The 26543-nt window shown below is 32.7% G+C and overlaps 2 protein-coding genes across 2 annotated transcripts; one reads left to right on the top strand and one right to left on the bottom strand.

Annotated features, from left to right (window-relative positions):
- Window positions 1-3968: 3968 nt before the first annotated feature.
- On the bottom strand, window positions 3969-14698 carry LOC132557895 (MAP kinase-activated protein kinase 5-like). Its single transcript, XM_060222419.1, has 13 exons — window positions 14609-14698; window positions 13032-13105; window positions 11737-11910; window positions 10783-10891; window positions 9414-9503; window positions 8956-9051; window positions 8127-8204; window positions 7285-7472; window positions 6988-7102; window positions 6436-6563; window positions 5907-6028; window positions 5100-5204; window positions 3969-4270 (listed from the first exon to the last, which is right to left on the bottom strand). The coding sequence occupies exons 1-13, from the start codon at window positions 14696-14698 to the stop codon at window positions 4161-4163; spliced, it is 1479 nt and encodes a 492-aa protein (XP_060078402.1). The 3' UTR covers window positions 3969-4160.
- Window positions 14699-15028: 330 nt separating this feature from the next.
- Window positions 15029-24858, top strand: LOC132557903 (ubiquitin carboxyl-terminal hydrolase 30-like). The gene is made up of 8 exons (XM_060222428.1): window positions 15029-15186; window positions 17061-17228; window positions 17703-17803; window positions 18566-18664; window positions 18946-19149; window positions 19507-19665; window positions 20635-20828; window positions 21257-24858. Exons 1-8 carry the CDS (start codon window positions 15081-15083, stop codon window positions 21648-21650), a joined length of 1425 nt encoding a protein of 474 aa, XP_060078411.1. The 5' UTR covers window positions 15029-15080; the 3' UTR covers window positions 21651-24858.
- Window positions 24859-26543: the final 1685 nt, after the last annotated feature.

The following is a 26543-nucleotide window of genomic DNA, read 5'->3' as shown; positions in this document are numbered from 1 at the left end:
CAGTATCAAATCAATTAATGGAGTATGAGGTAAGTATATCATAGGTTTTAGTATTTAGAGGTTGAAGAGAAAAGACTTCAAGGAACAATGAACAACTGGTAATTGTCATCTCAATATATTGGAATTTCTTAAGAATTACGACAGAGGAGGTCGGATGAATAATTTACAGAAAAAAAAATGACGAACATTTGTTTCAATGTTTGTAAGTTTCCACAGCTATGGTACATATTGTGTATATTTGATGAACAAATGTTTTGACTTTGACTTAACTATACTGTATCTACAGAATATTGTATTGTTAAGAAATAACAAAAAAACTGAAGTTTGACAGAGTTCCAAGTTTGGTAATTCCTTCAAAAATATATTCTAGCCTTTAACCTTGATGTCAAGGTAACAGTGACCAACTACAAATTGAGTTCAGCTGATTGAAAAGTTTAAATGTTATAGGCAAGACAAAAATTTGTTAACAATATTCACATCTATATGACCATGATGTCAAGGTCACAGTGACCTATTTGACCATGATGTCAAGGTCACAGTGTCCTAATGTCAGTGCATTACACATCAGCTTCAGGTAAAAATGGTGTACAGCAACTTTCTTTGAGATATCTTTAATGGTTTGAAAGTTAATGCTAAGACAAGATATTGTTAGAAGACCCAGGAGGTCCAGAACTAAAAGAAAAGGTCTCTTAGGAGACATGATTAAATATATGCATTCTATGGTCACATACAACATTGGTGTTTTTGTAGGTTGAACTTTTCATAGAAAGAGAATTCTAGAATATCTTATTTAGTGCCTTGACATCAAAATGTACTATTTTACATGAGAGTATGGTGAACAGTATATATAATCTTATATCAGCCGACAAAAAGTCAGGGATACATTATAAACAGACTGGCCGACAATGTCCTTCACATTCGAAAAAATAGACAAAAAATGATAAAATCAGACTAATGGTTGAAGACTACAAAATTTTGTTTCATTAACAAATGATGTAACATTATTTTGTGTACAATCACATAAGTATATAGTTATTTTGTGACTTAAATCCTTATCAGCAGCTTTTGTGGTTCAGATCTGTGTATCTATTACCTGACATCAAAGCATGCACCTTTATTTTTGTTAGAGAAATTTAAATACATTTTCACTTGCAGAATTAAATTAACCATAATTATGAAAATTTTCATAGAACTCTGATGACATTTTAGCATATTGTGTTATATAAGTGTCAATATTGTGATTTCTAAATTGAGATAGAAACTAAAGCAGTTGATATTATTATGGAGATGAGATATGAAATAAAATTATGATTTTTGGATTAATTAAAGAAAACATTACCAGACATATAACTTTGTTAACATCTCCATTAAATGATAACTTCTACATTTGTTTAATATATATCTTTGTATGAAAAGTAATGAAAGACCCTGTTTACTGATACAGATAGAACCTGACTGAGTAAAACTTTGACAAAATGTTCAAATCATAAATGATGGAGGATTGTTACATTAGTTTATAGTGTAATGTTTAAGCCAATAGCTACTAAACATTATCACCAAGTAATAAATCTCACCAGTATCAAATCAAGGAATCATTCCTTCTGTTGATCCCTGTAGGGCTTTTCACATTATTATACAAAATGATTACACGTAAAAGTATATAATAATTATCTACATATATCTAAGCAATATAAGTCACCATAAGAAATGTGAAAGTGTATACAAAAGCTGCCTAGAAACCTTACAAAAACCATCTAGAATATTTACATAATTCATTAAATCATATAAAGTACAAATAAACATTTATATATAAAAAGACATTTGAAAAAAAAAGTTTTTCCTTTGGTTGTATGATCATATGCAATATCCCTATTGGCCAATAGTATTTTCTGATTCTCAGTTAATTCAGTTTGAACATTAGAAAAAAGGTCATTTACATAGTCATTACAATTTCTGTATCCATCAGCTATCATTAACATGATAATTTATCCAAACAATTTACGTTAAGTGTAAAAGCAAATTTTAAAATCATTTGTTTGGTAGTTTTATCACCCCATAAACAGCCAGGGTCATTTTGAGGCAGCCTCTTTGTAGTAGCTGGTGGCTACCTCACTGAACAACACACAGGAGGCCCGTCACAAGTGATCTAGAGCAATTAAGTTAAGTGTCCTGACCAAGGACACAACCATATCAGCACAGAGTTGTTTGTCTCTTTCTCAGCTTCCTGAAACTGCCAAGGATAGGAAGTGCTAAACGTTGCACTTAAGATCTTCACCTGAGGTCATATATAATCTAACTTACTTAACTATTGTGGCCCCTTTATAAAAGTATCGTTCGGGTGAAATAGATCTATCATAACTTAGTCCGAATTCTAAAAAAAGCAACAGAGCTTAATGTTAAGCATAAATGAAGGGAAAATATTGTATGTCATGCTACGTCGTGGATACAATCTTGTCATGTATCTGAGTGATCAGAGTTTGATTCCTCCATCAGACTGACAAGGCATGATACGTCGTGGATACAATCTTGTCATGTATCTGAGTGATCAGAGTTTGTATCCTCCATTAGACTGACAAGGCATGATACGTCGAGGATACAATCTTGTCATGTATCTGAGTGATCAGAGTTTGTTTCCTCCATTACACAGACAAGGTATGGGGGCACCTGTTTTGCCACCAGAGTTACTTTTTGGTACTCTGGTATACTCCCACATGGTGATACTACACACGGTGATAATACACTTGGTGATACTACACATGGTGATAATTATAATAAACTATAAAACAGCAGTGTACTAACGATTCTATTCCTACTTAATTAATTTAATACAGTCTGAGATATTTAGAGGTGGTCACTGCCCATCTGATTAAATATTGGCAAACTTCCAAATTTCCCAAAGAAAAAGGCATTGCTCTCCAATATCTATTAAAGTTTTGCCAACCATGATGGATGATCGAGTGTCCATCTTGACCAAGAGATTACTTCCTAAATAACTTACTCATCACAAGCTTTACTTACTACAGTGATGATATGTATTGAAAGCCAGGCTACATCAGCAAAACGAAAATTATGCCAAATTTTTATTCACTTTTATCGTAAATACTAATTACCAACCATGACAGCAAGTTTATTCGTTTAAGTATAAATCTGCAGAGTACAAGGTAATGGGGACTATTACATCATGTAAAACTGATAATGTTTTCTTTCTTCATGGCAGATTCCATCACATTTTTTGGCCATGTCTATTACATCATATGTGCTTTTGTTTTGGCCATGTCTGTACATCATATGTGCTTTTTTTGGCCATGTCTGTTACATCTTATGTGCTTTTTTTGGCCATGTCTGTTACATCATATGTGCTTTTTTTGGCCATGACTGTACATCATATGTGCTTTTGTTTTGGCCATATCTGTTACATCATATGTGCTTTTTTTGGCCATATCTGTTACATCATATGTGCTTTTTTTTGCCATATCTGTTACATCATATGTGCTTTTTTTGGCCATGTCTGTTACATCATATGAGCTTTTTTTTGCCATGTCTGTTACATCATATGTGCTTTTTTTGGCCATGTCTGTTACATCATATGAGCTTTTTTTTGCCATGTCTGTTACATCATATGAGCTTTTTTTTGCCATGTCTGTTACATCATATGAGCTTTTTTTTGCCATGTCTGTTACATCATATGTGCTTTTTTTGGCCATATCTGTTACATCATATGTGCTTTTTTTGGCCATATCTGTTACTTCATATGAGCTTTTTTTGGCCATATCTGTTACTTCATATGAGCTTTTTTTTGCCATGTCTGTTACATCATATGTGCTATGTCCAAAGCATTACGGGATTTGAATGCTAAACAAAACTGCCTAATATAAATGTTACTTTGTATCTAGTCAGTCTGACATGTTTGATCACATAAGGATTTCCTTCATTTGTTATGTAATAACCATTTTTCAGAAGTCGACAGAAAATAGAATTCAATAAGGGATACAGATAAATGAAAATTTGTACTTTGTTCAGTTAAAAAAAGGGTTATTCCCTTTAGCAGTGACCACCATTTAGAGTAAATTGATTATATGATGACAAAGAATTAGAGATTTGTGCCATTTTGTTAATTTGATGATGACATATACAGATATCAGATCCAAATGTAATCTATGTCAGGAATCCAGGTCCTCTGTGTGTGAATTTGACTCTGTTATACTTCTTACTAACACACTCAGTTCCTGTGCCAACTTGGCCTTTTCTACCTTTTTCTGAAACTTATTACCTGAAATTATAGAAAAAGAGATAAATATTGAACCCATGCATACCATTCATTTTATATGTATAAACCTGTACATGTATTTTTCTGTGTATTTACCTGTATCGAAGCTATGAGTATTTACCTTTACTTCAACTCTGAGTTTTAGTATGTGTACACTATCATTCTATCTCTGTGTGTATACCTGTACTTATATTCTATCTCTGTGTGTATACCTGTACATATATTCTATCTCTGTGTGTATACCTGTACATATATTCTATCTCTGTGTGTATACCTGTATATATATTCTATCTCTGTGTGTATACCTGTAGATATATTCTATCTCTGTGTGTAAACCTGTACATATATTCTATCTCTGTGTGTATACCTGTATATACATTCTATCTCTGTGTGTATACCTGTACATATATTCTATCTCTGTGTGTATACCTGTATATATATTCTATATCTGTGTGTATACCTGTATATATATTATATCTCTGTGTGTATACCTGTATATATATTATATCTCTGTGTGTATACCTGTATATATATTCTATCTCTGTGTGTATACCTGTATATATTCTATCTCTGTGTGTATACCTGTACATATATTCTATCTCTGTGTGTATACCTGTATATATATTCTATCTCTGTGTGTATACCTGTATATATTCTATCTCTGTGTGTATACCTGTACATATATTCTATCTCTGTGTGTATACCTGTATATATATTATATCTCTGTGTGTATACCTTTATATATATTCTATCTCTGTGTGTATACCTGTATATATTCTATCTCTGTGTATACCTGTATATATTTTCATGTTGTGATAGAAACACCACTCACCATCCCAATTCCATGAATCAAGAACACTACACATTCCATTTTTGGTTTCTGACTCCTGCATGGCCTTGGTTACCAAGTTGTTCAATACACTTTCATCATCATCCACTGCAGAAAAATAAGACATATAGTAATAAAGTATGCTGTTTTACACCCATTCTACAACCCACTTTTCCAATACCAGCAGACTTTCAGATGTTACATATTGATTTAAAACAACTTGTCCACGGAGCATGTACATGTTTGTTGATCATATTCCAGTGTAATGTCTCCATAGCAACTAATAAGGGGCAATTTTTGTAATGATACCTTATACATAGGGTTATGTGATTCTGATCTGTAGGACATTAATCAAGTATTCACCCAAGAGACAGCCTTGCAAACAGATTTTCAAATGTGAAGAATAAACTTGATTTTTTTTTTTTTTTCTGATTTCATTTTCATTATTTTTCATAGCTTTCCCAAACAGTATCCTTAACAAAATTTACTTGAAGAAGATTTTTAAAAGGTTTCTACCTGAAGGAGATGATGGAGTTTGCTTAGCTAACTGTACACTGTGATCAGCATTTCCAGGTGATTAACTAGTCACAAGATTTATGTTTGACCTTTTTATGTGTTACTTTGACTTACTACTTGTATGTTTCAATGTTACTGATAATTTGTAAATTATTATCATTATCAATGTTCTGTTAGTTTTTTTATTGTGTCATCAAAATCACATATCTGTCCAGTTAGTGCTTCCCATAGTTAGTACAATTCATTATCCCACTGCAAATTACAAGTACATGGAATCAGAAAGCACAGTTTTACCTTTAGGGGGAAGAATGCAATAGGCTATGATGTCCCTCAGTGCTCTGACCTTGAGGTTGTCAGTCTTGACCTTTTGAGGTGAGGGTTCAAGACTTTCCTTGTCTTCATCAATACTGCTTTGTCTACAACATGTAAAAGGAGTTCAACTAACATAACTACATCTGGTACTGAGTGGAGGAAAGTTGTATCAATCATCTTTAGCAGTAATAGAAGTCTTGTGTATCCCTGACCTTGGCCACATAAACATCTGTTTGGTACTTCGTCTGGACAATTACAATATTTACATCAAAAACGCCTCCAGTTTAGATGTAACATTACAGAATTTTTACTTTTGATTTAATTTGTTGGTACAAACCTTTATCATGTGATGCTCGGTGGCACAGAATTGATTGTCGAAATAGTAAAACATTGATGGTTGAAATAGTAAAACATTGATGGTTGAAATAGTAAAACATTGATGGTTGAAATAGTAAAACATTGATGGTTGAAATAATAAATCATTGATAACCATTTTACAACATGAACTCACCGTAATTTCCGTTTACGAAATATCGGGTTTTCTGTGTCTGTTAGAGGTTTGAGTGTGACATTGTTGTCTGGTATTCTCATACTTGTCAGGTGTTGTGAATGTGCTAGCTTAATATCCTCCATTCCAATCTATTCAACAATAGACCATCTGGCATGTTTTTACCATATCTCAAGTATCATTTCTCAAACAAGAAGTAAAGATTAAATGTTTAATTGACTTGCATCACTTTAGTCACCTTAATACAGTTATATAAGAGATTGAATCTGAAAGGGAGTCAGTACACTGTCACCCTTTGATTTTCTAACCATTTGTAACAATAACTCTTAAAATCTATGATTACTACAGATACATAATTTTGTATCATCTCTTAATAATTCTAAATCAAAAGCAAAAGTTTCACCCCTTTTGGGCATGATTTCTTGTCATAGGTAGTGGAGCTGGAGTGGAGGTGGAGATTCATATTCTCTCCATGTAAAATCTGATTCTACATCTTTGTTTGGAAAAAATATATTGTTAAATTATTCATAAAAGAGAGCTTTAAGCATTCTTCACCTTATCCATGAACACAGCAGGTGACTGTAGTTTGGTATCTGGTGCTTCATTTAACCATGGATGACTAAGCAATTCCTGGATGTTCATTCTCACTGATGGATCTACATGTAGTAAACTGTTAACAGAAAACACCATTTCTATATATACATCAGAGCAGAAAATCTACAAAAAAAAATAATTTTCATACCAAGAATATCCAGAGATCCATGCATGTAGTCGAAACAAGCAGAATTTAATCTGCAAATATGTATCTCACAGTTAATGAAACAATAGAGTTGATGTAAATATCTTTTTTACCTTTTAACAACATCTTTAGCAGAATCTGAAATATACTGCCAGTCATCTTCAGGGAACTCATACTGCCCTGATAGAATCTTCCTCCTCATGGCAGATGTGATCTGTCTGGTGGGTGTCTCGGAGTAAAATGGAGGGTAGCCACACAACATGATGTATAAAATGACACCCATGCTCCACATGTCACAGCTCTGGAAACAAAGTTTTCCTGTTATGTTGTATATAAGAGATACAAGTGGGATCATGACACCTACCGTTGTTTCATTATAAATTTCTTTGTTCTTAAAAGCTGGGTCTTTTCCCTTCTTTTCTCTGTTTTCACTCTTACTACTTGATATTTAAAAACTCACTTTGAAAAATAGCAATAACAATCTTTCATAGTTAAAATTCAAGATGGCCATCTGACAGCTATTTGGTCTTTCTTATCAGTCCCAAAATCAACAAGCACATCTTGAGACCAAGGGCAACCTACATAGGTAATTTGCTAAAGATCTATCTAGTACATAAGCAGAATGCTGGTAAGAAACTTTTATAGTCAAAATCTAAGATGGCCACATGTCAGCCATTATGTTTTTCTGATAAGTCGAAAAAAATCTAACAGGCACAACAATGGAAATAGGGAGAAGCTACATATGAAGTATGATAAAGATTCACATGACACACAATGGATTAATCAAATACAGAATGCCTTGGAAGGAGTCAAACTATAACCGGTGTAATTACTTACCTTATCATAGGTGTATGGTTTGAAGGTGTTATTATTTACCTTATCACAGGTGTATGGTTTGAAGGTGTGATTACTTACCTTATCACAGGTATATGGTTTTGAGGTGTGGATAACCTACCTTATCATATGTATATGGTTTTGAGGTAGGTATGATTCCCCTCTTCTGTTTTGATTGATATTTATGTGCTTCTAAAACCTAAAATAAAAACAAAATTATTATATATATATTGTCTTTATATATCAATTGACCTATTAAATGTTTAAATTTAATATCAAATTTTTGTTTTTGTTTTTACTTTTTAAATCATTTTAACATATATCATACATATAGTAAGAGCATAGACAATAATATACACTGCATTCTCACTATGATACACAAACACACACACACACACACACACACACACACACACACACACACACACACACACACACACACACACACATACATACATACATATACACAAAGTTATCAACATCCTTATTGAAGCAAGTTTAATTCTTTTTAATTTTGTTTACACCCATACTACTCACACAGACAAATTTGCATAAAGAAAAAATAAAGTAAAGAAAGAAAGAATGTGATTGAAAGAGGTGTGAAGTTGATTTCTATATCGGTTAGTTTTCCACCAAGGTTTACTTTATAAATGTTTTTTACATACAGAAGTGAGAGGTAAAAAACAAATGCAGAAAGTAATATAAAGTTGTTAATAGAATCTCACTGTACCAGTAGTACTTTGCAATCAAGATCTCACTATATCTAGATTACAAAGTACTTTTCAACTTCAACATATTTTAATGCTCAAAAGTGGCAAAGGGATAGGGCATCAGGCATTGCCTATTTAAGCCTTCTCCCAGAGTACAAAGTACTACTGGGATAAATTCTGTTATGAGAGTTCGAAAAAACAATAGACATAGTTTCTGATATAAATAAATAAATGTTGTACCTGAGGAGCTACATAGTATGGAGTAAAATGAGGTGTTTGTAGATTTCCATCATCAATTTTAGCAAATCCAAAATCTGTGAGCTTCACCAAAGCATCCTGTCAAAAAAATATGTTTATTGTTGTGAATTCATTATTCTTTTTTCTTCTAAAATCTTGCCCAGTCAGATAAATACTGCACTAAGTCTGATACTTAATTCAGACTAATTACATATGTAGTTATCTCCCTTTTCTCAACATTAATTTCATTGTCTGGCTCAAATTATAAAAAGAAAAATTGTATGAAGGCACCTGTTTTGAGAGCTAAAGATTTAACACATAAATTGGGTCTTGTAACTTAATATATTCTTCGTTGTGGTACTTTGTTCACAATCTGTCACGCAAAATGGGCAATATATTTCATGTAATTTGCATACAAATAACAATTTTTGTACTACTTGGATGACTACAATTTTTCTTACCTCTGTATTGTCTCTCAACAGTAGATTCTCTGGTTTCAAATCCCTATGGGCAATATTTAGGGTGTGACACCTTAGAACTGCATTTGCAATCTGTGTCAAAACCAATGATATGAATTTCAAAAAACATCAAAGTAAAAATGTTATAGAGGTTCTGTGGAACATGCTCAGAATTAGCTCACTTGAAACGCAATAAAAGCCTCAAAGCTGTTTTCATTTATATTTCAACAAATATGAAACGAGAGTGACATGGTGTGACACAACATACACTCATTCTCTTCCAATATAATATCACTGATTGATTGTATGAAAATGAATAAAAAAAATTAAAAATGGTAATCATGAGTCAAAATGTCAAGACAGAAAACAAGTTTCAAAGACATTGATTTCGAACTAAAGGCAATATCTAGACAAGATAAAAAAAAATATAGGTAAAAAATCAAAGGGCAACAACTCCTTCAAAAATTGTGGAAACTAACTGCTGTGTAAGAAAACACACTTTCATGTCATAACTATAAAACCTACAAAGTTTGACAGAAACTGGTCAAAGACCAAGAGAAAAAACCTTTGGATAAGATTAAAATTATGAAAAAAGGGCAGTAACTCTTCAAAATTCAGCTGAATCAATCTGCTGTTTAAGAAACACAACTTTATATCATGGCAGTTTAGCCTACCAAGTTTCAGAGAAATCAGTTGAAAACTGAGAGAGAAGATATGCGGACAAGATTAACATTTTGAAAAAAAGATGCTATAAAAAGATTACTTAAAAACTGAGAAAAATGATCTCCTGACAATATTCACATTATGAAAACAACAAGGGGCAGTAATTCTACCAAATACAGTTGAATCAAATCACCCTCCAAGAAGACAAAAATTATTGCCATGGTGATCAAACCTTAAAAGTTTAAAAGATCAGTTAACAACGAAGAAAGATCTCAGAAAAACATTCACATTATAAAAACAACAAGGGGCAATAACTGCTCCAAATACAACTGAATATAACAATCATTTGGGAAAGCACATATTCCTGTCATGTTCATTATTCGTACTAAGTTTGAAAAAAAAATTGTTGAAAACTGTGGGAGAAGAAATCCAGATAGAAGAAGGTTTATGATGAATGTACGGACGGACACAACATACCAAAATTTTTTATAGGCATTTAAAAAGACTACATACTTGAAATTGAGATAACAGTCGGGAAAAATTAATTATATTTGATAAACAATGTAACTGCGAAAGAGGTATGATGTGATTTGGCCAAAATTTGATTATAGCTATGATTTAAATAGATATGCTTTTTTAATCAACAATAAATATTAAAAGTCCAGTGTACCTTTAATTACTTTCAAATCATCAAAACTAGTAATCAAACCTGTCTCAGGTACTTGGCTGCCTTCCTTTCAGTGAATCCACTCTCTTTACTGATTCTGTCAAACAGTTCTCCACCTTGCATGTACTCCAGCACCACAAGAAGTCTGGGTCTAGTGGAGCAAATTGATATAAATAATAAATCATAGTCAGATGGTCAAGGTTTATTATTTAATCTTATGACTAGATTTTGTCAAAATTTTAATACTTACTGAATCTACAATATACATGTTTGGCTTTTGGTATCTAAAGCAAGCCCATTTGTAATAACTATAACAATAATTCATAATACAGTTTTTGCTTTAAAACCAATTACAAATGATTCAACTTCATAAAGCAACCCTCAAATCAAATAGAACCCTCCAGATATAGCCTCACTTGGGTGTCAATAATTCATGTCAGTTGTCTTTGATCAGTCTAGATGGGTATCTTTCTGACTAAGAGTAACAACTCCTACATCACCATTTGTTAACTGTGTGATACATATGATGTAACAGTATTTACATGCTCCTTTTGTAAGACAGAATATTCCTGCTAAATAGGCCATGGACCTTCTCATAGCTATTCTCTGGTATAATATGATATCATTATTTCATACATCTTACTTACAACCAGAAAAGGCAAAAACTTGAAACTTGTTCTTAATTTAGACATAATTATATATCTTCACTTGTATACAATTTGTTGTGAGGGATGTTTATAAAATCAGTGAAGACTTAATTGTACACAAGTTCATCAGAATATTCATAATGGAATTTTTTTCTACGAATAGGTTTTTACCTGGTGAAAAAAGGTAGGTGTTATAAAGATTAGTGAGCTGTCAAATTTACATTTAAAGTGTAACACACATTGAATATTAATCAGATGATTATTTAACCCTGATCTATAATTTACATAATCTCACTAACTGTTACAAAATGGCTGGTACAGCTGTATTTGGCATTTCATAAAGACTTACTTTGCATGTGGTTCCCCTGGAAACTGTATATCATTTGCATAAACATCATACATAGACACAATGTTGTCATGACCACTACACATCTTATGTAGATTCACCTCTGTCCTGGCTTTTGGGATATCTAGTAAACATTTCAGGGCAAACTTCTTGCAACTGCTCCTTTTTGTACATGGCCTGAATTGAAAACATATTCACATTCATAAATTTGGCTTTACTATTTCTTATTCCAATCATGTTTATATGAATTTATATTTATAAACTTAGTTTATCTACAATCCTTGTATTAGAAAATATAGATTTTAATTTCAACTCTCTTTACACTATAGTATAGTATACACTATAGTATATAACATTACCAGCTTTAGTAATGATACTTGAAAGCTAATATTTAGCATAAATGATACATTGGCCTTAGAGCAAAGATTTTTTTCACATTTAGTAAACCTGAAAAGCAATCCAAAGTAAGCAATTTTTGTAAGAAATCATTGGAAATCAGGGCCTGTGAAACATATTTTTCTATTTATAGTCACAGTGACCTTGACCTTTTACCTTCAAAACTACAAAGCAATCCAAAGCAAACACTTTCAGTAAAGAAGTACTGTATGAAGTATGGGTTAGATTGACCAAAGCAAACACTAGTTTTCACATGGAAACTGATTTTCTATTTATAGCAACAGTGACTTTGACCTTTAACCTTGATGATAAGAAAAGCTACATACCCCAAGCAAGCTCTTCCTTCAAGGAGGCTTGGCATAAAGTATGAGTGCAATTGGCCCAACAGAATTTGACATACTGTACAGAAACCAAAAATGGACAGACAGACATACAAGCTGATTACTATAAGGCACCTACATCTCAAGTCGAGCCCAAATAACCGTAGGAGTATAAAAACTATTGCCCTGTTCAGAATATTATTGAATTAAATACATCTATATAACACTATAAACTGACAATAATTGGCCTGTGAAGTGAGGTGGGATTATTAAAGGAGAACAGACAATGTTGGTAAATCTAGATTTGTTGAGTATCAACAGGAGAAATCAGTGGGCAGAATACCAATCATGGGCCAATTGCCATCTTTTCCCCCTATACCAACAAAAGCTCAAATTGCAATTGAAATATTCATAATAGGGTTTTTAAATTCACTATTGATATAAATCTGTAATTCATTTACATGTGATGACAGTTTATAGCCTAACATATAGCCTAGAAGTTCTTGTTAATATGTTGTTGTATGGAGGTTAGTGTGACAATTTTTTCATCGTTTTGAATCAATTTACAAAAAACTGTGCTACCTTACAGGGCCGCTGATACCTGTACCAAGTTTCTGGTTCCACTGAACAATGTAGTCGTCAATAATTGATGATGTCTGAAACAATTAGATAATAAAAAGTTATTAGATTTTAATGAGTTTAAAAAGCTAACTGGATCTTTCATCTAAACAAGGGCTTCATTATCAAACTTAGTCACATAATACACAAAGAATTTGCATTGGATCCTTCAGTTAACATTTATGACTGAATATTTCTCTGTGTGTGGGTTTTTTTCAAACTCATGTACATATTTAAATGTAAATTTAATCTTTAATTATTCTGCTCCCAGCAGATGGAAATCAGATCAGTGAATAAACTTCAACAATGCTATGCTTTAATCAAAATGCAATATTTAGAAAAGATTGCAGAATGAAAGTTAAACTGCAACCATATACAGTCACACATGACCTTCATGTGATGCCCATCAGTTATACACCCAATAACTGTTTTCTATATAATATGCATAAAGCTGCAGTATTAATTGCTGTATTAATATCTAATGCTGTCTTTCAAACTAAGGAAAATTATGAAGGTAACTAATGGTATAATTCACTTTATACAACATGGTATCAAGACAATTACTGTCAACATGAAATGAATTATATAATATGTATAAGCATGGATTATTTCAAATGTTTACTAACAACAAACAATTTTTTGAAAAATTAATCAGTGAATAGTATAAGTTTGCCTTAGCCTTACAATGTACTTACTAAAGCAAAAAATAATAATTTAAGAAAAAATCTCACAACAGATTATATGACCATGAAGACTAGACTATTAACTGTCTATTAACTCTTTTATTAACCTGTACATTTATAACTGTGGCGTATTGCATTGAAATAGCAAAATATAGATATTGAAATTTGAACTGGATGGCAAATACTGGTATTAAATAGTTGTTGCAATGAATCATTTCACCCCTAAATGACAGAGAGAAGAACAATTTTGCAAAAATTACATGTGGATCAACTAAATAAAAAAAGGACATACATTCATGGCCTCCCTCTCTCTCTCTCTCTCCCTATGATTCATGATATCTTTGCATTGCTATAAAACTATATTTGTGATTATTCAATGTTTTGATGTATATCTTAAGAGTAAATGATACCAAACTAAAGTATAATGGGTATGTGATGTATGTATATAACTTTGTAATAATGTCTATACATCTCTGGTACAGTATGATAACAATGAAGGTACATACATGACGTGTAACTAGAATAAATCATTTTAACTACAATGTACTGCATTGGCAACTTCAGATGTCAAACCGCTAAATATAATCTGAAGTGTCAACTCAAATTCAGTCAGTGTAACGGCATAATTATCAATTCGGCAAAGTTATTTAGATGATTTTTGTCTTTGATAAATTTGGTCTCATCGATTAAAATTAGCTCTAAGTAACAACTATGTCTCACAATGTTGCCTGCAATTAAGTCTTAAAACACAAAATTATTTATACAGAAACATTGTTTATTAAATGTTTTAACAGTAGTGCACTGCAGTAAGAATATATTGATCACTTGATGGTGTGTAGATTTAAAACACAAACATACTGAAGCACAACCACATCTAATTTCAATACATGCCTTAATTCTCGGTTCTTCATTATTGGGCCGGTTCAGCAAGTTCTTATCTTCTGACATTTTGTTGACGAGTGATCGATCCGGATGTAACCGTATTGTTTCAAAGGCGTTAGAAGATTCCGAAACTTTCCGAACGTACCGGAACTAAGATGGACGAAACTATATCTCAAAAAAGGGGTTTCATTTAGGGTTTTTTTAATCACAAGTGTTATAATTTCTTATTTTACGCAAATTTTCCTGCAACTTCCTTTCTTTCATTTTTCTAATTTTGTTTTACATATAGAACTGTTGTTTTGCTTTTCACGTTTTGAAAGATTTTGTTTTATTATTATCAACTTGCAAGACGAACGGTTTCCCAACTGAATAGAATCCACCATATCGGCAGACACTATGGACGACGTGTGATACGTCTAATGTTTTGGATTTAAGAAAACGCAGTAAAATGATATCAAAACAGTTTGCATGGATTGGAGGCATAGCAACAGTTGTTGCTACAGGACTCTATGTATTCTTTGGTCCTTCCGAAAAGAAGAAACCAAAAAAGAAGGGTAATATGTTCGCAAATAATGTTTTTGGTCAAGGTCTTTTGGTGTCACGTTTTACGATCGATGAACCAAGTTAAAGATGATGACATGCATAACAAGTGCAGACTGTATAATTTTTGTAAGAATTTTATCATTGAAGTCAACACTGAACTGATGTCAAAATATCTGTTTTTTGTCCTTTATGCACTATATATATGATGCCGTATTAAGTTTATTCCAGGACACGATTCTGACAAACCTCTTCACCGTACTAAAAAAAAATCATACTATGCACAGTACATGATAATAAATATATATATCCAATATGTACAATATAATATTCATTTGTATGTGTTCCATTAAGCTGGGGTTTAATTTCATATTGAAAGTTCTCTTGTGTGATCTAAAACCAGGTCTTGATTTTCCCAAAAATTATTAATTCTATTTTTGAAACAGTTTGTATTTAAGGCTAATATCAAAGATACTTGTAGAGTGTTCCATATGTGTGCTGCCCTCATAGTGAAAGAGTTCCTCATTGGTATTAGAAGTTTCTTGTGAATAAAGCTTTTCAGATTTTCTATTTTCACCTTGCATTGTTTGACTTTGACCATTGTTTTAGAAAAGTACAGCATTCCCTGATATTTTTTTCCACAGATCTTTTCATATGCAGGGTTTTCCATAATTTTGTTAGTAGTAGGCTGTGTAGGGAAAGTAGGAGGCTGGCCTGCCTTGTACGTGTAGTCGTGTACGGAACATTATTACGGAACTGGATTGGTGTAGGCGGCCAAATAATCAAAGTAGCTGGTCAAATTGGCCGGCGACCGGCTCTTATGGAAAACCCTGCATATGCTTTAATCATGTCCCCTTGCATATGCATGTACAGTAATGTAAGTTACTTAAGGTTATTGAGCCATTCTTCATATAATAATTTTTGTAGTCCAGGTATTTATGTGTGAACTCAGCATTGAACATTGGTATAAATTAATTCATGTCAGTAAAATGGAAAGTTCTTATATGTTCTCAGGTTTTTAATTTTGAATCAGGAATTATCTAAGATTGGAATTGTAGGCAGGCCTAGTGACCAGAATCACATGCATAATTATATATGTTGGCAATCTGGGTGCTGTTTATGTATATATGTGGTTACTAGAAAATTATATTACACTACAGTGTTTTGCCATATGTACCATATACTGGTGTTTTCCTACAGCCAGTCTGTAGAGTGTAGCCATTGTATATCTATAAGGAGTCAAGATGAGTATTAGTGATGCCTTATTACCAATACATACATATATATACTTGACAAGATGAGTTTAGCCATACCGTGGTCTGTCTGTTTTTGTACTGAGTGTAGCTTTTAGATAGCTGTGATAATTGATATATCTTTTATTTAACAAGGGTAAGATACAAATAGTGTCTAGTTGATTTACAGCAGAGTATGATTCTGAAGTTACCTTAGGTCAGGTGTCTAACAATACTGTATCACCTATACATCATTTTACTTGATGTAAACCATATCACACACAAAGTCACAAACTGCTTCCATGCATTCTACCAGTGGATGTTTTTGTCTGAGGAAGCTGAGAATTGGACCAGTCTGTGTTAAAGTGGTAGCATCCTTGTATTGAGGCAAGACAGTTTACCCTAGTTGGTTTGAATTGCATGCGACTGGTCCCTATATGTTGTTTAGTGAGGTAGCCACCAGCTACTACAAGGAAACCTGACCTCATATTGGTCCTGGCTGTTCATGGGAGGATAAACCCAGCAAAACAAACATTGAATTTTAACATTTCCCTGTTTTCATTTGTGTTGTAATCTGATTAATTCTTAGACTTATGTACAAATTTAGGTATTGCCTTTCGAGTATAATGTAGTAAATTTTTTTTTTAATTTTTCAGATCTGTGTCCAGGCTTGGATAATCTTGGCAATACTTGTTTCTTGAATGCTATATTGCAAGCATTTGCATCCTGCCCAACTGTTGGGAAATGGCTAAAAGACTTTTTTCTTAAGGTCCCCGACACAAGCAATCAATATCTAGCATCAACAATATCTAATACAATAAGTGGTGAGTGAGTGGATGTATTTCCACAATGTTGAATTAGTGCTGTTATGTTTAATCAGACATTATACAGTGATTCCCTTAAATATTTTATTAGGACTAGATTCAGCCTGCTTATATATTATAGTTTTCTCTTGTTGCACAAACTTCTACCAAATTCTTCATAAAGGTATCACTGGTACATGTAATGGTAATGTTTTAGTCAATTGACCATGGCCAGTCGTAGAAAAATTTGATGAACGGTCATAATTATGTCATATTGAATTTGCAATTGTCATGACTAGATTAATAAGAATAAAGAACTGTTTGTTTGGTCTGTCAAGGTGCGAGTGAAATAATTTGTTTCCATTATCAATTTCTTGATTGATAAAAGTTAGATGTTTTTGACTTAGTCCTCTACTGTAAATACTGTTGATTGCTTGTTCTTTTTTTTATCACCGATTTTGTTTGGAAGCATAACATAACTTTTTGTTATTCCAGTCCTCAACTATGACACTGAAGTTGATGAAGATTATCACTGCCCAGCTGATGTGATTAATGCACTCCGAGGTAGGGGATGGATTATCTCCCCTGATGAACAGGTCAGTGTATAACCAGAATCGGCTGTTCTGTTTAGACATGGAGTATGCAATGTAACAACACTCAAAAGTTTGTTTTGATACCTAACATATACTTCATGGTTTATTGTGCAGATGACTTTACAAATGTACAAATATGTTTTTGATTTTTATATGTCTTGTACTCTTGATGAAGTTTGTTTGATACAAGTCACATGTAAATTTAATGTGTTAAAAATCGGCAATATATACAATGAAGCACAAACTTCAGTATATATGAATGTATTTGAAATGCATGCATACTTAACTTCCATTTAAAGGAAATAAATAGTCAGATTTTCATTTCACAACTGAAAAAAACCCATTGTAACATTAAAATGTCTTTTAAAAGTTGTACGCTTTCTGTTAATTATAAATATTTAAAAGTTTGCAAAACCATTTTGTTAATAATGTCAAATAAGGAAAGTAAAATAAGAGCAACCCCACACTAATTCATATCAATGTCGTCAGAAAGTATTAACAATGTGTTTATGCACAATTTAGAAATCATAGTGAAATGGGGGGCTAAAATGAGGTTCGAAAAGGTCACATGTTGAACTCGGCTATCTCCGATCAAAACTGCAAATGGGAGTAGGCACAACAGCGATTGTTGACCAGTGTTAATTTGAAGCTGATGGTCTTGATCAGTTTTTTTTATCTGCAGTATTGTATGTATGCAACAAAACCATTCATATCTGAATTTTTGTGTCTACTTAATTCTATAAAGTTGTGCTTTGTACTGTACAGGATGCACACGAACTTTTCCATGTGCTGACTCAATCACTAGATGAGGAAACTGCCAAGTACCCCAGAATTGTCTCCCTTTTTGATGTGGGGTTATTGGAGGCAAGTATTATACTCTATAACACAGTTCAGCTTAAGCATTGCAGATAAATATTATGATAATAGTGTGTACTCTGGATGTTAGAGAAGAAAACAGAAATGGCAAACAAGTTGCTGGCAAAGAAACTAGTTCATAATTCTATCATGCTTAAAAAGCAACTTTCGAGGATATTTAAGTTTCAGAATGAAATATGTGATAGTAATGTGATTCCTGGTTTTTTTTTTGTGATATTTTTTTTACCCTTTTTTCTTTCTTTTTTTTTTCACCTGCTTCTGCTTTGAAGAATAAGTCCCTGAGGTACCAGTCTGAAGAAAAGGCCATCACTCGCAGTAAGGGATTGTTACCAGTGCTACCTAACAGAGAAAATGATCACCCCTTCAGGGGCCTCCTAGCTAGCCAACTTCATTGTAATGAGTGTGGCTACAGAAACCCGGTTCGTTATGACCTCTTTGACAGTCTCTCACTCAGTATACCAGCCAGTGTTTGGGTGAGTAGCAGCGATATTAGGTATTAGAATATTAAAAGCATGTGCTTTAGTGTTTGGATATTTACACATATCTAATATTTCCTTTTTAATGTTTGCCTCAACATCAGAATCCATCAAACATAAACAGTTATAACAGTTATCAATAGATAATAATAGCTCTATTTCATTTATGTAATGAGGTCTGTAGCAGAGTTAGGTTACATTGGTTATTGTAAGTTTACATGTACAGTGTAAGGTACAAAATAAAATCCACTGTAAGTTGTAGTTTGTACCAACTCGATTCATGTAATATTACTTATAAATAAGTTCTAGTCAAGTAGTGTAGATCTTCCTCACTGAGTATGTTGCTTGTTGCAGGGATCAAAGAGTCTTGAGGCCCTCCTTCAGCATTACATTAGTGCAGAAACAGTGGAGAATGTTGAATGCCCTGGCTGTGCAAAGATAAAGAACGCTGCTGCTCACAGCAATATCCCACCACCACGGTCTACCTTTTGTAAGAAACTTACCATTGGAAAGGTCAGTTGAAGATTTATTTTCATAGATATCTGTGATATCCCTCTGTTTCTCATTCATTTAGGATACAGTTTATCAAAAATTGACTTAAAAGCTATAAATTTTCTTCTAACTTTGTTTATCAATCTTTAATATTAGTGAATTGAAATACTTCAGTAGAATGTTTCTTAGTTTTTGTATCAACAATGAGGTCAACTGTGCAGGCTTGAAGTAAACATCAGTGCAAGCCTTTAGATTTAGAGTTAGTTTGTAAGTGCAAACTTCTGCATAGATGTTTTACTTGCTCTACATTTGTATCAGTTTAGCAAATAACATTAAGCTGGATATTTAAACTTACATAATAATATTTGCATTGTATATTCTCTTAGATGCAGCTTACTAATGTGTACAATTATCAATACTTACACATCATGGTTAATCTTTCACAAAGATTGTAAAGCTTAAAATCTTCTCAACAGGAATTATACCAGATGTACATGTGTAATGTTTATTTACTTTGTCCCGAAAATTTATGTAAATGTGGTTTAAAGGTGATGAGACATATAAGACACATGTAAGGTAACATGATGTATGTATTTACAAATACATGACGTGAATCAAAACATCATTTTTATCATTTGCTCATGGAACTGCTTTGTTGTCGTGGCATCATCAGTGATATCAATTAGCACCACCTGCTTCCTATGACATGATATGACATATTTTTCTAAATGTTTTGGGAAAATTTGTGGTTATTGAATGTGAACTGTTACTCAGTTTCTGAATCAAAGTATGTTTGCTTTGATGTCACTACATATTTAGCTTGGTTGGCATCTTAGCTATGTAAATATACTTTGATGCTGCTATAAAAAATATGAAACAGTCTTGAATAAAGATGTTAGAAAATGATAATATAAAAAAATAATATCTCTATAATTTGTGATGAAGATGTAAAAAAAATGTAAGTTAATTTCCTACATCTGTTTTTTCCAGCTACCACAGTGCATGTGTATCCATATTCAGAGAACTCAGTGGCTTGATAATGGGTTACCCATCAAAAGGTATGAACACATTTCTTTCCCTGAGATTCTACAGATGGACAACTATGTCTACAACAAAGTCGGAAAACAGCAAGATCTAAAGGCAAGAAATGGACTTCTAGGGGGAAAAAATCACCTACTCTTCAAGTAAGACATTCTTTTACATCTGTTATCAGTTTGAAAATTTATTTTATATCATAGTCATTTTCTTTCTAAAGTCTTCAGAATTACTGAAATAATTATAGAATCAGTGGAATTAGGAGAAAGGATAGTGAAATGTGATTGCACAATTTTATAGAAAAAAAAACTTTGCGAAATGTAGATATCAGTAGGTACTAGTGGATAAAAAACAGTTCAGAATAATGTTTCTTAACTGAAGTATTAAAAACAACTTTTGTTTGTTTGTTTCGGGTGGGTTTTTTAAGGTTAAAAGCAATTAAGCTGAATTGTCACCCTTAACTTCAGACTTGCAAATCTAGAAATTGTCTTTCTTGGATTTTCTCTTATTATTGTAGTCCTAGTTTTCCTTGTTGATATCTGGGGTGATTAACATTGTCTGTTGTTTCTTTTGTCAGAAACGTAAGCAACACAACAGATAATAGATCGTCAGGTCCAGTGAACCTTCTTCGGGCTTTGAACTACGACTCAAACATCACAAGGAATGGAATATTTCTACAGCCACCTGTCAACTGCCAAGTACCCAATATCCATTCAGACGTGAATCATAATGGACCGAATATATCAAAGTATGCTTCATCTGAATTTACATATAAACTCTCTGCAGTAGTTGTTCATCTTGGGGACATCATGTCTGGACATTTTGTGACATATAGACGGAGTCCTATGACAGTGAAAGGAGAAAGAAAAATGGATCGTTGGATCTGTTGTTCAGATACAACAGTGACTCGTGCTGAGCTGGATGATGTGCTCTCTTCAGAGGCATATATGCTTTTCTATGAAAGAATGTGATTGTTAATGTGTGTGAGGTCAGTTTGATCTAGACTTAATTCTCTTGACTTTTACTTTTAAAACCAAGTGTTTCTTTGAACTCAGGTGTTATGTGGTACCTAGTCAATTACTTACAATATATGATATCTTTCTAAAGAACAAAGGATATTAAAGAACAGACACATTTATACAGTATTTGCATGAAGATAGCAGTTACTGATCCTTACAAATAATTCTCACAAATACTCGCCCTTCCTGTAGATACTGAGATAGATAAGCTTTTCCACTCAGGCTCTTGTATGTATTTACTAAAATACTAACCCCCACACATCCATATTCCACTAATAGTCTAATATGAATAATACAATCCCCCACCCCATCCTTCCTCACAATCTGACCTTCATATGCCACTAATTGAAATAGATGTTGACCCAACTTCCTCATTAATCTTCTATATTCTACTAATATAGATACCCCCCTCCCCCCTTCCTACCCCACCTCATCCCATTCTTCCACCTCCACCTCCACATTCCAGGTATGTAAATAACCTCAAACCTGTATTTTCCACTAACACAAATAACACCCCACCCTCTTATAGTTACGGTATATTCTAAATTAACCAATTTATTCCAAACCTATCCTACCCTTTAGCCCCTCCTTACTTCTTTATTCTACTAACACACCCATGTGTTGAGCAATACTGCCACCACACTAAGATCTCAATTGTAGGGCAGTTTGACTATATTTTGCATTCCTGCTTTGGTAAGATTTCATATTGAATTTCATTTCTGTAAAGCAGGAACATAGGCTAATGCATGTTTTATCAACATTTATTATTAGTTTGAAAATAATTCAATGCAGCATAAACATTTGCAATTTTACAGTGATTCATCAATGAATGTGTGATATTTAATCTTGGTAAGATTTTTCAAACTCATATTTTTACTTGATGGGGATGGTTTCCATAGCGACATGTATATGAGTTTGTTATTCACTTGTAAGAGTGTTATTGGACATGTAATTGTATGGGAATTATTCCTGTGTTGCAAGTGTTTATAAAGTCTGTTCCAATAATGTCATTTTTCCTTTTGTAACACAACACTTGAAAGTTTTTGATACTCTGATAGGTCTTTTTATCTTAAAAATCACCATGTAGAAGTTTAATTCTTTTTTATTTTCTTGCTTGGTGTCCTTTGATAATTATGATGATGATACAACAATGACACTTCTGTCTGTTGTGATAACATTACCAATTAGTAATGATAATTTAGTGAGAAGGTATTGTTCATGATGAGTGACCCTTAATCATAATGTATCAGATCATATAATTGAATTTGTTTGAAGGATTAATGATATGTACTTCAGCTTAGCTTTATAACCCTGTTCTTAACTCATTAATGAATACTGTTTGCAGAATAAAATTGTGTTTGATATCAGTTTTATACTTGATGAAAAACTGTAAAAGGCTGTTTATTCATACTAGCATTTAGAAATTTGCCACACTTTTTGTAATTATTAATATAGATTTAAGTTAGCACAATATGCAGGTGAGGACCCCACGGTACAGTGAAAATAGCACCACAAAAATGCTGCCTAAGTTATGCCTTTGGGATGGTCTTTGCAGGAGTATTATTTATCACAAATGTTTTCCCACTTATAATACAAATATGTAAGATTGTAAAATGGAAATTGAACTCCTCATGCAGTTTTGTATCAGTGTAATATAAACTCTGTGGCAAAAATCAGAAGTGTCTTCATGTCTGGTGAAGAAGTACATGGAGCTCAAATTCTGAGCCAATATAAAAGACCGCTCTGTGATAATTTTGCTGAATAAGTAAGTGCGATGTGATGGAAATAATGTAATTGTTTGTAATAGCACTTTCAAAGTAACGTTTTTGAAAAACGCAACTGCATCCTGTTAATACCACTTTGTCTGTTTATGATGAAAATACCAGGTATCTCCATTACAAGCTGTGTAATTTGAAAATCATGATAAATCTACAATGAAGTATTCAAATGAGCGAATAACAGGTGACCTTTGACCTGGTACAGAATGTTGCCTCTAGGATAGTTTGGTCCCATGGTAACAATCACAATACTGGATGACAGGTATTTGTGTCTCTTTCAAACCTTTATATGTCTCCTCTATATCTAGATATCATGAGATATTGGCTAGCTGGCAAATCTTTGAGGTCTTTTTCATTATTTAACAGAGCTTTAAGATCTCATTTATTTAAAGCTTGAGGTCTTTTACTACATATAATGATGATGATTCTATAATTCATTATCATAAAACCAGAAATTTAAAGTTATCAAGATACAAAATGCTTCAATATGTCATTTGAATTTTAAACTTCAATATTATGAAAACTTAAATATTGGATTTTTTTTATACAGTTTACAGCAGACTCAGAGCATGTAGATCTTTATCATGATAAGAATTAATTTATTTGGTGCTTTTGTATGTTCACGTTTGTCATCAGATTATTTCATGTTTAAAACTTCATCATCCATCTGTATTGTTTCAAGAACTCAGCAGTCCCAAAGTAAATGATTTTCTAATAAACATGATGTGATGTAGATGATAAGAGTGATTAGCAGTTAGAGACTGTTACAGATTATTGACAGATCTATGAAGAGTCCATGAAGCCGGTTTTTGCTCATTTATATTACTCCACCATCCATGTGGTGAGAGTGAGCAAGATTGTGTAAGTTTGGTTGTTGAGTGAGGACATAAGATAGTACTTTAATGGCTGAGAATTCGATCAGAATTCTGTTTGGAGTAAGGTTCCGATCTTCATTTTTTTTCATTTCAAAAAACATAAACAATCTTTGTAATTATATGGGATCAGTTACTTCTGCTGATTGTTGTCGCACAAAAATAATGCAATATTTGTATCTCTTAATATTTTATGGAATAATTCCCTTCTTTTAATCCAGTACCTTTCATTTAGATTTATAAAATTCTGGCATGTAAGAATTTATCGTAAATTATTAGAACATACAAACTTTCAAAGGAAAGTTACATACATTACCATTATAGCATGGACTAGAGAGACATGGCTATGTCTAAGTACATACATTTATACATACAACCATTTTTGTATCGGTCGAGAGTTGTGAGAATTTGTAAGAGTATTTGATACTTGGGTGTGACTGTAAATTATGATGCTTGTGTACATTTTCCATTAAATTGTTTTACTCCTTGAAATAAAAGCTTTATTGAAAATATTAAAGTTTTGGTTTTCTCCTTGTTTGTAATTGGATGAGTTGAGTTACTGTGTTCTCTACTTATAGTTTTCTAGTTATAAAAAAAATGAAAGTAAATATATCTCAATTACAGTTAAAAATATATCAAAAAAATTTAATCAACAGTGATATGATAAACATTTAAAACAGTAAAGATAATCCCAACATGTCAACATAATCTTACTTTAACTCACATTCGATGAAACTAGAAGACATCAACAAAAGAAAAAGATACATGAGACTCGTGAAAAGGTGCAATATGATAAAACCAGGTACTCCGAAAGGGAAAGCGTTTTCTGCTTCATTGAAGACACTCGCCATGTAAATCTTGGACGTTCCAAGTAAGTAATGTCATGTTCCTGAATAAAAAAGATAAACAAGGAAACCAGCAGACTCCCTAACGAGCACCAATCAGTTCAACTTTATCTCGCGCAAGAAATGGAATATAAGTTTATAAGAAATTACGTTCTGTGATGGAAGCTTGACTTTTACGGAATGCGACATTTTATCGCAAATTCGTATTAAAGCCAGACATAACTTTACATATATCTATCTGTAAACTAAGTCCTTAAATTAACACATGAGCGTTCATATTCACAACAAACATCACCAGTCGACTTAAACAAAAACTAACTTTGGGGTCCCACGCAATGGAATATTTACTCCGTCCACTATCGGCACATAGATCTATTTTCAGTGCTTCTTATTTTTGGAAGAGAAGATTGGCCTTTTATGGAATTTGCTTGATGGACCTCTTGGTAACACTGTGTACCGAAGTTGCTCACTCCTGTTCCTGAGATCGGTATGGCGAATGCTTTCAGGATGATATATTTTGAAGGAATTATCGAATTTTGATGAAAGTCTGCAATGAATATGTTTGCCTGGCTTTATAAATTCTTCGCTCAAATTCGATGCTTAACCTAATTTGGGAATATTTAATTAACCTGCTGCGATCTATGAATAATTCAAGAACAACTTTATTGTATTTGATACCTTCACCATAGGCACTAGACTCGCCTGTCGATACACCTAATGCTTCGTCGTTCTACATATACTGCCCTAGTAAAACGACTGCATGTGATTTAGACCATTCTCACCGAAATGTCATCAACGGTTTTGTCATATATGTAGCAATGTTTTCGCCTTGTTGCATTGACAGTGATGAATCGACAGCCAGGATTGCTTGTAAACATTAGTAACTGTGGTTGTTTCATTAATATTCATTTCTTGTGAAGTTCACCTCTCTCTCCAACTTATCCTGGTATGAAGGTATTGATATATAATATCTTTGGGAATAAGTTTGGATTTTTTGAGAGTACTTAAATAAGGTAAAACAATAAGTCCATTAAATGTGTAGGATTTCAGAACAAGATGTATTTTCTCTATTTGATACAAATGCACGACGTGAATTGCTAAAGGGAATATCTACATTTTTCATTCCATTTCCAAGAAATCTAAATATCGGAGAATTTTTCATCTAATAAAAGTTATATTTTGAATCGCTCAGATATATTACCATCCTACCGAAGACTGCCAACTGTCATAATAAATTTCACATGGTAAATTTTAACCAATTTAGAAATGAATGGTTTTATAAGTATTCTAACCGTTGTTGTTAGAAAATTTTATTAGAAAGGACCTCTTTCTAAATTTGGTTAGTAAAAA

The sequence above is a fragment of the Ylistrum balloti genome, unplaced genomic scaffold (assembly GCF_031769215.1).
Source record: "Ylistrum balloti isolate Yb309-2 unplaced genomic scaffold, AGI_CSIRO_Ybal_v1 Utg370738, whole genome shotgun sequence".
NCBI classification, from domain to species: Eukaryota; Metazoa; Mollusca; class Bivalvia; order Pectinida; family Pectinidae; genus Ylistrum; species Ylistrum balloti.
This window is presented reverse-complemented; position numbering and strand designations above follow the sequence as displayed.

Coding starts and splice junctions, on each gene's coding strand:
- LOC132557895 (XM_060222419.1), bottom strand. CDS start 14,698: ATGTCAGAAGATAAGAACTTGCTGAACCGGCCCAATAATGAAGAACCG. Junction 10,892..11,736: donor CCAGGGGAACCACATGCAAA/GTAAGTCTTTAT, acceptor TTGCTCCACTAG/ACCCAGACTTCTTGTGGTGC. Junction 9,052..9,413: donor TGTTGAGAGACAATACAGAG/GTAAGAAAAATT, acceptor TTTTTTTGACAG/GATGCTTTGGTGAAGCTCAC.
- LOC132557903 (XM_060222428.1), top strand. CDS start 15,081: ATGATATCAAAACAGTTTGCATGGATTGGAGGCATAGCAACAGTTGTT. Junction 17,229..17,702: donor AATATCTAATACAATAAGTG/GTGAGTGAGTGG, acceptor TTGTTATTCCAG/TCCTCAACTATGACACTGAA. Junction 19,150..19,506: donor GTATACCAGCCAGTGTTTGG/GTGAGTAGCAGC, acceptor TGCTTGTTGCAG/GGATCAAAGAGTCTTGAGGC.